The sequence below is a fragment of the Urocampus carinirostris genome, chromosome 8 (genome assembly GCF_059441175.1).
Source record: "Urocampus carinirostris isolate Australia breed hairy pipefish chromosome 8, RoL_Ucar_1.0, whole genome shotgun sequence".
Lineage (NCBI taxonomy): Eukaryota > Metazoa > Chordata > Actinopteri > Syngnathiformes > Syngnathidae > Urocampus > Urocampus carinirostris.
In genome coordinates this window covers 30,958,201-30,969,429 of record NC_142356.1, presented here as the reverse complement: position 1 = coordinate 30,969,429, position 11,229 = coordinate 30,958,201, and the positions used below count along the sequence as shown (strand labels likewise).

Below are 11,229 nucleotides of genomic sequence, written 5' to 3'. Positions count from 1 at the left end.
TTATTAAAAGATTCCTTTAATTTACACATTGGATGCTTTTGAAGACACACTTTGGAAAATATCCCAAGACGCATTTTTGTTTGGGAAGCAGGAAAAACGTTACTAACAAGATGACAGCAGTTGAAATTTACAAACGCACACTCAATAAATGTACAGGTTGAATAAATACGATTGATCGCAATTCAAGCTAGCGTGGTTCATTTGTCATTTATTTTGGACAAATCTCCAAAAGAGACGGTTGCAGATCCTCGTTTGGCTGCCTTTGCCTGAAGACAAAAACAAACCAAAAAGTCATCATGAGAACGTTTCGTCACATTTCGGTTTGTCAGAGTGTGAGGTGAGTCACCTGCGAATGGTGAGGCTTCCAGCCAATCATGTACAGGACGTCGAAAGTGGCCGGAACAGAACCATCCTCGTTTCCATACATTTCTGGCACAAAGATAAAATGTCTTTCTTTGAAATGCTTCGATAACAGTAAATCCCGCTGGCATTAACTCTCTATGATGAAACATATTTCAGGTCTTGATAATCTTGTCGACTGTAAGGTGGTGCAAGTAAGGAGTGTTTGGTATCTTTTGTTTGGCTTGGGAGCATAAACTAGTGATGTAAGTTTTGTGTTGGGAAGGATTCTGCCATGTTATGTGAACTGAGAGCGTTGTCAGAGACAGTTTTGTGAGTAGAGGGAAGGTCAAGCCTAAAAAGAATCCAGCCCGACCCGGCCCAAGGGTATTGAAACCCAAACCAGCCCCAGCTCGATAAATTTACTTGATTTGAGGGACCGAGCCCAAAACAAACTCAAACTTTCATATTTCATTTGTGAGGACTCGGGAGGAGGAAGGAATTGTGATTTTGGCATCGACGAGCCTGAATGTTGCACTGCGCTGATCCTTCACAAAGAAAAAGAAACATGGAACAATGACGGGTGGATCATTTTTTAAAAAGAGCGTGCGAGAAGCCCGTTCTGGAACTTAGTACAGTAATGACATTTTAGACCCAACCCAAATTTTAGGCCGGGTTAAGGCTCCAGCTTAACATCTTACCTCTAGTTAGGAGTAACGCATTACAAAGGAACGCGTTCCTGGAACGCAATTACCTTTCTCAATAATGGTACATTATCAATATATTTTGTAACTGAACTGTCGTTATAACACGGTGCGTTACTCTGCTACTTTTAAAAAGGAGATGATGATTTTCAATGTCATCTGTTCTTTTACAGTTTGTCCTTCGCTCACAAAGAACCATAGAACTCTCAATCCGCCAGAAACACGACACTGAACATAACACCTGGAAAGGGCGGGCAAGTACAATGAAGAAAATAAGTATTTGAAGACACTGCCATTTTTCTATTAGTTCCACTCAATCATGGAGGGGCCTGAACTTGTCATCGTAGGTGTATGTCCACTGTGAGAGAGATAAACTAAAAAGAAAAATCCAGAAATCACAATGTATGATTGCGTGATGCAGCTGCAAATAGGTCTCCATCCCTGAACCCAATTGAAAAACTTTGGAGGGAGCTCAAACTCCCTGTTTCTCAGCGACAGCCCAGAAACCTGACTGAGCTAGAGAAGATCTGTGTGGAGGAGTGGGCCAAGATCCCTCCTGCAGTGTGTGCAAACTTGGTGAAAAACTACAGGAAACGTTTGATCTCTGTGATTGCAAACAAAGGCTATTGTACCAAATATTAACATTCACTTTTTTCAGGTGTTCAAAAACTTATTTCCAGCCATACTACTCAAATAAATCGTTAAAAATCATGCATTGTGATTTCTGGAATTTTCTTTTTAGTTTATCTCTCACAGTGGCTGGCACCTACCATGAAAATGTCAGACCCCTCCATGATTTCCAAGTGGGAGAAATAGCAAAATAGCAGGGTGTTCAAATACTCATTTTCTTCACTGTATATATTTATGTACAAAATAGAACTGAATACAATTACAGTGCTGTCGTCTAAAGCACAAAGTACAAGAAAGCGTAATTTCTCCCTAGTAATATTCTGATTTTCTCCCTACCTTATTTGCTCGCATCCAAGCTGTATTTACAACCATAAAATACTATAATCAATGCAATTATTTTTAAAAAAATTAACTACTAACTGTAACTAATTACTTTCCTTTAGTAACACAGCCAACAATGATCAAAGACTCGATTCAACTTGTACCTCAAAGGCCTCAAAAAACGCACCTTTGTAAATGGCCGCCGCCGCCAAAATGGTGTCTCGATGCAACATGGAGCGTCGGTTCCAAGCACAGTTGCTCTCGCCCATACCTAAACCACACAAGGAAACACACAGAGTGAGGTGGAGTGAACGGAAGGTTCTTTTGAAGAAGAATTAACCATTACCTTGCAAGTCTGTCATCACCTCCATAATGCCTGGATAAAACACTTGCACCTCATCAATGTCCTGAAACACATATTCAATAATACAAAATGTTATTTTTGATAACATAAACCTTCCATACAGAAAAAAAGTACAATATTTATTAAAAATTAAGATACGTTTTTTTAAATTCAAATTATAACATCAATATAAACAGATTATCTAGTATTCACATTGCCTTATTATTAAAAAAAATAACATATTACAAATGTAAAAATCTGTCAAATAAATTGCATAACGGGAAAGATACCTATTTTCAGTCCCAAAAATACTCTTACGCTATGATATCATAATAAAACATTATTTGTGGGATAGGAAGAAACCACAAATTCAGATAAATTGTACCCATCACGGAGAGGGCTGGATTGTCGCGGTCTAACATGAACAATTATACAAGGGTTTGGAATCTTTGGCCCGCATGCCATGTATGGCTCTTTTCATGGGTAGCTCTTTCTCGGAGAAAAAACGCTAATTGAGCAAATTTCCTCTGTGGTGCTCCAATATTGATAAGATTCCAAAACATGTTGGGTGCGTGCATAGCCGGAGCAACGCTGATAATGAGGGCTGTTTGGTCCAGTACGTAAAGGGTACGGTCTTACCATCAGTATACAGGTGTCACACCAACAGACCCTGTTTTGGCTTTACATCACTAAAGAATCCTTTATGAAGAAACTCATTGAATAATGAATGTTTACTGTTGAAACACTATGTGATAAAAACCCACAGAACAAAGTGTAATTACGCACAAAGGCTAGCCACACACACAAACACACACACACAAATTTGATAGGGTGAGTGGATCTATGCAAACACAACAGCTCCCCTCTCTCTCACACGCACCCACTGCACAGACGGGAAGTCATCCATAAACTTTTATTTTCAGTTCAAACCATTGAACGCCACACAGAGAAATAAAATGCACGGGAAAATCAGCTTTTGTCTGCAGAGAGGGTTAAGTGGCTTTGGTGAATTTTGTCTTAAAATATAGGTTCACCTGTTTTGCAGTGGATTCCTGAAAAACACATGAATTAGAAATCAAAATATTCACACATCTGAAGACAATTGTAAAATTCAAAACAATTTTAGCTTTTTACACACTGAACAGATTAATAGTTAAACAACGTGGATGTCAAAAAAACGAGAAAAACTAAATATTTAGGTATTGTGGTTCTTTTGGTCGAAAAGGTTTGGATTGCATAATATTGGGTTGCAAAGACTATTTTTGGTTCTTAATGAGCAGGAGATTACTTCCACTTTTAAGTCAATAGAGTATCTTGCACAAACCTCTGGAAGCAAGGGGGAATGGAAAGAGCAATCTCATTTTCCATCACTCTATATGGTCTGGCAGGAAGCACACAAAACCTGCAAAAATTCCCAGTGCCGAAAAAAACATGCACCAATATGGCTTAACCCCAAAACTTGTGAAAAAAATGCTCAGGAGATAAAACCTGTTGATGTGACTAATGAGCGATGGGATGACTTTGGTAACTTTGATATCCCAACCAAAATCTGTAACGCCTCTGTATTCGTAGTTTTTTGTTTCATACTACTAGTAAAGTATACTGCTTTATATTTTTCAACATATGATGTTGAACTGTTCTTTTGCCTGTCTGTCTTGAGTTTTAAGTTGGGATTTTATTTTATTTTGGATGGGAAATTGTCGACAAATCCTTCGTGCGAGACAGAAGGGACATGGTGGTACAAAGGGTCCAAGAAGATCGTTGAATCAAAGCGGTGGGGTCGGGCTCCCAGGCACGCTGGATGCAGTGGGAGGCCCGGGCGAGACACCGTTGACTTGGAAGAAGCTATGGGCCTATCGACCAGGGCAAACTGAACTTTCTGTTGCGCACTGTGGCTGATATTCTACCCACACCAAGCAATTTGAAGTTCTGGGGGAAGGAGCAAAGGGTATTGTGCAGTCAGTGTGGCACTAGCCTCGGCACACCGAACCTCTGGCAGATGGAGTTCAAAGTCCATCATTCTTGCCGAACTCACTGTTCCCTGGGAAGACAGGCTAGCAATATCTCATTAGGCAAAGAGGGCTATGTACCAGGACATTGTAGATGAGGCGACCATCGGTTTTCGAACAGGGTTCTGGAACGGATTATGGTCGAGAACCGAGGTTCCACTGTATATATTAATCAAATCAGCATTTACATATTACGTGTTAGTGAGGAGAAGTATTGCTACTATTACATAAAAAAGCATTATACACTAAATTTTGGAAACTTTCTAACAATGTTGGCTGATTGAATATTTTAGTGTGGCAGCAGGTGACTAATTATCGGGTACATTTTTTATTATGCTGTTATCAGTCCGATATGTGTCACCCGGATGATTATGGTATACCCCTCCTTAGATTGTAACTAGTACATGCATGTGTAATGATTTTTTTTTATGTAGTAGCAATACTTGGTCTCCTTTCTATTACTTTGCAATGCACGCAAGGGTAGGGAGAGCTCAAGATCAGTCGCATGAATCTGCATGTGTGCAGCCTCTTGTGATTGTACGGGCTTCTGAATCTTACGGACTACAGTCCATAGAGTTTTGTTTTGAGAATTTTTTTGTCGCACTTCTGCATCCGAAGTCGTCACTGTCACCTTGCGGCTATTCATCTCGGAAAAAAAAAAGAATTAGCTGCATTAAATTGTAATTTGCATAGTTTAAATGGAAGAAAACAAGCAGCAGCATGTATTCAGGAATTTATGGTAGATTCTGTTGATGAATTTGTATATTTAAGTGACTTTACCACTGTGAGCATGTTGAATCCGGCCTGTCCCAGCAAGTTCCCCAGGTCGGTGACGGCCGTGTAAGGCGAGATATGTGGCGAGAATCCTCCCTCGCGCTCCGTCTCAGCCAGCTGCAGTGAGCAACGCAGCTCGTACAGCGTTTCGCCGCCGGCCATGGCTCCGATGAACACGCCGTCCGGCTTCAGGACGTCATAAATCTGCGGAAGAATCATTCTTATCGTGGGATGTGATGTAAAAAGCCATTCCATCTGTTTTTGCTCATCTTAGAGAGGCATCCATTTTGTAACTTGATGATGATTTAAGATGACGACAACTTTTCACTCAACAAAACGGGGCAATAGCTTGCCCACTGGGATGGATGTGTTTGCAAGATTTTAACAATAATTTTGTGTTGTTTCCTCTTTTTGTATATTCATATCAATCATAACATGTTGATGTTTCAGTTGAAAGCATTTTCCGCTTTGCTATACGGGCATAACCTAGAACCTTCTACAGAGTTGCTAAAGCTTAAGGCAAGTTACATTCAAGACTTTTTAAACGCCTTTTGAAATCCAATTTAAGGCCAAGTTGACAAAAAAATCCCACAATTGAAACAAACTCAATTTTTTCTTGCACACAATACATGGTGCCTCGTACACATTACCTGGCACGGCTTTCAGACATGGCCAAAAACGTTTGGTGGACAGCTTCTTCAAATCAAAATTACACTTTCCTATAGTCCAAAGTAAAAGTCGTTGCCTAAAGTTGCTATGTGTATGTGGGTAGACCTAAGACATGCCTCTGCTCTGAAAGGCCCGACTGAAACCACATAGCCGTTTTGATCGTTTCGTTATTGCGGTCATGCAATGTTGCCACGAAAGTAAATCGGTGAATTATTAAATAAGACGATTGATAAATGTTACTGAATCTTTTAAGTTTAAACAAGAATACATTTTATTAATGCGTTCATATTTCAAGGTAAATTTTTCAAATTTTCCTGTACCTTCAAAAAAAAAAGAAATCCAACGCCCTTCAAAAGAGGTTTATTTTTGTTGACTTTGATGACTAAGATAATGTCGCTATCTTGCTGCTTGCACATCCTTTGTGCTGTTTTGAGCTGTTCCTATTTATGATTTATTATCTTTTTGTGTCAATGGGCTGACATAAACTGACATGAATTCTGCCATTCTGCTTCAACAATGCACGTGCGGTATGGCTACATCACACTTGTTTACAAACACAGAAAGGGCTCTAAAGGTGTAGGGTAATAATTGTATTTTATAATGAAGACCAAAAAAGAAAGTTCCGTATTTGTTGAAAATATATATGAGAACAGTAGAATAGTTTTATCAGAACTTTTCTTGTGGAAAACACAATTAACGTCACTCAGACCCTAGCTCACCCCGGGCAAACAGAGTTTTAGAACTCTGACCTACAGGGAAGTGACATAATTGTCCGCCATCTTGTTGATGAGCCAAATTTGGACTTATTTTAATAATATTGATTGCTTCGAAGCAGAATGCATTCTATTTTTCAATCATAGAGACTTTTCTTTTGCCTTACATTTTTTAATATATATTTTTTTGCATGTTTTTAAGAGGATCTTGGTCTAAATTGGTTAAAAAAGAATTGTAAACAGTTCATATTTTTTGCATTTTATCATTCATTTATAGCACTGAAGAGTTAATATTTTTATTGTTTTGCATTTTCAGGGATTTTGTGTCGTTGTTTAACTATTAATCTGTCCAGTGTGTAAAAAGCTAAAATTGTTTTGAATTTTACATTTATCTTCAGATCTGTGAATATTTTGATTTCTAATTCATGTGTTTTTCAGGGATCCACTGGAAAACATGTGAAATTAGTAAATAATTTGGTGTATGATTTTTTAATATTAACGATAATCAGCGCCAGGAATAACGCCGTAATAAAATACGCCGTTACCAAAAGGTGCTATTTTTTTCAGTAACGGGGTAATCGAACTAAATATTTTTACGCTTTTACTTCTTTGGCGGCGTGCCCCCTAAAAACCTGACGCCGTGTTCTGCGTCTCCTCAGAGTTGTTAACGTCATGTCTTTTTGGATCAGGTCACCATTCAAAAAAGCGAGTACTACACAGTTAAATAACATTTACGAAAAATGATTTACTAATGTGCTTAAAGAAAAGTCAAATGAGGGATGAGTTTTGACGACACCTAAATTGTGGAGTTCATGAATGAAACGTCTCTATTAGCCGGCTCTTTTAAGCGAAAGAAGGAACCAGGCTCTCCACTGAGACACCTTTTTTCTCTTGAAATTGGGCGATATGCATTTTATGGGATTCTGTGACGTTGACTTCCAATTTATTTAACGTAAAAAAGGTTGAAATTGTTTTAGGTTTTATCTTTTTTTGTAGATGTATACATATATCACTTATATTTCCATTTCAGTGTTATGGTGTTTCTATAGAATATAACGTTTGTTCTTTGTTCATCTTTTATCTCTCTTTTGTTATTGTATTTTCCTTTTGTATATTATTTAGATATTTGTATTTTTTTCTTTATTTCCCCTATTTTTAATTATTTCTGTGCATAATGTTACAAAATAATTGGTAATGTGGGATTAAGGCAACAAAAAAAAACCATGAAGTGCCGATTGGGACACAAAGGGAAATTTTTACTGACCTGCCTAAACGCGGCGGGCAAGTCATTGACCCAGTGTAAACTGAAGACCACAAAAGAAGCAAAGGTCAGCGTCGTGATCGAACACGTCAAACAAAGCGTTATTCTTACTTCATGCTGCTGAGGACTAGGTCAAATGAATTCTCACGAAATGGAAGAAACTCCTCATCGGCCACCAGCGTGTGACACCTCATCTCCCCACCCATGTTCTGCCTCTGATGACAGCCGTGAGCAGGAACTTGCATGTTTGAGATGCATCTTCAAAAATAATCCAACAACGTGGACAAAAACATACCAGGGAATTCTCAGAGATGTCTGTTAAAAACAATCGCTCCACTGTGTCCTAAAGCATAAGCAGAAAACAAACATGATGCTTGTACTTTGAAAGATAAGTACTTATAATTGCCATTACTGGTGCTTGTTTATATCTAGTATGAGCTTATTTTACAAGCATTTTTTTCGGTACAGAATTCTCAGAATAGAATGTGAAAATAACTGTGTGATGATAACATTAATTCTGAAGTTTGGTTAATGTTAAATCTTATCACTTAGGATTTTAGCCTACCTTGGTTAAATGTTGAGCAATGTGACCTCGCCCTACACCAATTTCCAATGCAAGCGGGAAAGTCCTGCAATTATATGAACTCACAATGAGATTAACAAAAAAAGCAACATGCATTCTTGAGATGGGTATCACCTTGCAACGTCGTACACGCGATCTGCCACCCGACTCCCAACCTGACAAAACAAACAAACAGTAATTTCTATTATCAGGTCTTTAATTTACCGGCAACATGCTAATTTTGTAGTTGACCACTGAAAAAAATATTGAAAGTTTAACTGTATGATTTACGTAATGGTTGCTGGGCTTTGATGTACAACAGAAAATCAATACAATATTCATATTGTTACAAGCAAATGGCCCTGCGTTGCAGATAGAGCAGGAGTCGGGAACCTTTGTGACTCAAAGAGCCATAAAAGCAATACTATGTTTTTGAAAAAAATTGAGAGAACCACACTATATATTTTAAGACAAAATACAACAAAACCGCCAAACCAGCTCTCATACCTGTCAACCTGTACGTTTTTGCCGTACAAAGCACGTTTCTTATGCATTTTAAGACGTGTACGACGTACAAGAAAATCTGTACGGAAAAACGCAAATTTGTCAATAATGGGTATCATCCGGACTATCACGAAACGGCAAATCAATCAAGTCAAACGAGTTCGCCGCGGTAACCTCTATCTCGGTAACTTTTTTTTCATTACCAACGAAGCGAGAGGTTTGACGCTACTGTGCGCATGCGTCTGCTGCCTGAGGATTTCCTATCATGCATCATTCAGATTACAAGTTAACAAAGCGAAAGCAGAGCAGTACATACTCGACAGCCGATCAGAAGCAGTACAGAACATACATGTGGTCTTAAAAAACATCGGACTTCATGTGGTAGTTGTGTAGTGAAAGGAAGTCTGTCTCTTTTTAGAGAACCGGCTTTTTCGGCTCAACTCATTAAAGAGAGTCGGCTCTCAAACGGCTCACTTGCTTTGATGCATTATACTACAAATTTTTATGTCGTATAAAGTTAAGAAAAAAAGGAAGTATATATATATATATATATATATATATATATATATATATATTATATACACTGGAGCCATACCCCCCTAGAGTCAAGAACACATTCCTGACTCTGGGAGATTGATACAGAGAAGGGGATTCCCAACCCCCTCGCTCAACCCAACTGATGTGTTGGAAGTCATTAGGTGACCAAACCCCCCAATCCAACCCCTAATGCCGAGCGTTAAGCAGGGAGGCAATGAGTACCAATGTTGTAAGTCTTAGGTATGACTCGGCCGAGGCTTGAACCAGCAACCTCCCAGTCTCGGAGCGGGCGCCCTACCCCCAAGGCCACCGAGCTTGGAAAGGAAGTATAAAAGGAGAAAATGAAAAAAAGACAGGTTTGTGGTTATCCCTTTAATCAGTATATTACCAACAATGATTTAATGTAGATAATGAATTAATAATTTGAATAAGAAAATGTATTATTCTACTTAATTGTATTTGCATGTATTTTTTCCTTCTACAGTGAACGTCCAAGCTACTTCATTTTTTAACTTTTTTTTTATAATAAACCTCATTCATGTCGAGCAACTCAGTATTTCACAACAAAATGTTAATGAACAATATATATGATATAACGAAACACGTGTACAATACAACATGTTAAACTACATAAATAAACACGTTTGAAAAAAAATATGGTGTAAGACGATTTTGTATTTTGTAAGGGAAAATACGACATTTTGTAAAGGCATGGAGCCGTGGAGGTTGAGCTCTCCAGACAAAAGCTACTTCTTCAACACATTTTTTTCACCGTGTGTCATTTGATCAAATCTCATCTCATCTCATCTCATTAGCCGTACCGCTTATCCTCAGTAGGGTCGCGGGGGGCTGGAGCCCATCCCAGCAATCATCGGGCAGTGGGCAGGGGACACCCTGAACTGGTTGCCAGCCAATCGCAGGGCACACAGGGACAGACAACTCATTCGCTCATTCACACCTAGGGACAATTTGGACCGGCCAATTCACCTGAAATGCATGTCTTTGGAAATCTATTCAAGAATAATAATGCCAGAGCCATATCCCCATATCTATGTCACATATCAATACAAATAAACCACTTAAAATGAGTGTCCAACACTCACTTAAGAGTGTTGAGGCTCATTTTGATCGTCATTTTTGTCGTAAATAAGGTTTCAAAACATGTGTTCATTCGACATAACAGTTAAAATAACCAAAATCCTGCGCAGTGGCAAAAAAAAATAACAACTTGCAGCTTCTGATCTCTGCTCCTCCGCTCACCTCATCCCTGAGGTAGTCGTACTTCCGGCTGCCACTGCCTGAGCCCGCCCATTCCTTCTGTCGTTTCTTCGCGTTTCGGTCAAACACGTTGGCGGGTTCTCTTCCTCCAGACCGCGACGAAATCTTGCGGGCTTCCACCACACTGCATCGGGGCCATTGTAACGCGGAGGCCCGCAGGAATCTCCCGCACAAGCTGCCACCGATCATGGTGACCTTTCTGGTCAGGGATACACTCTTTCCGGGTCAGGATGACGTAGGCAGTGTGTAAGGACCAATGATACGGGGTTACGTCATCAAACTTGCAATCCAGTGAGCCGCCGTGCCTGCATCGCGGCCATATTGGAGTAGGCAACCACCTATAACTTGTAATATCCTCGAGATTTACTTTTTTTTCGACAACATTATATTATTTTTGATGCTTTATTGAACAAATTACACAGAAAAACAGTACAGCTACACGTCATGTCCATGGGCGCAACCAGCCCGTTTTGGAGGGCGCTCAGCACCCTCAATTTCAACCCAAGCACCCTCAAGAATTATACCATTTTAAAAACTCTCTTTTCCCTTATAAACCGCAAGATAGGCTTAAATATGATGAAAACT

General features: G+C 39.2%; 1 protein-coding gene across 1 annotated transcript; it reads right to left on the bottom strand.

Moving 5' to 3' along the window:
• Positions 1 to 10,861, bottom strand: ndufaf5 (NADH:ubiquinone oxidoreductase complex assembly factor 5). Its single transcript, XM_088342361.1, has 11 exons — positions 10,627 to 10,861; positions 8,461 to 8,501; positions 8,329 to 8,392; positions 8,059 to 8,106; positions 7,875 to 7,978; positions 7,767 to 7,806; positions 5,127 to 5,324; positions 2,341 to 2,401; positions 2,182 to 2,265; positions 347 to 429; positions 1 to 266 (listed from the first exon to the last, which is right to left on the bottom strand). The coding sequence occupies exons 1-11, from the start codon at positions 10,831 to 10,833 to the stop codon at positions 198 to 200; spliced, it is 999 nt and encodes a 332-aa protein (XP_088198487.1). The 5' UTR covers positions 10,834 to 10,861; the 3' UTR covers positions 1 to 197.
• Between the last annotated feature and the right edge of the window lie 368 nt (positions 10,862 to 11,229).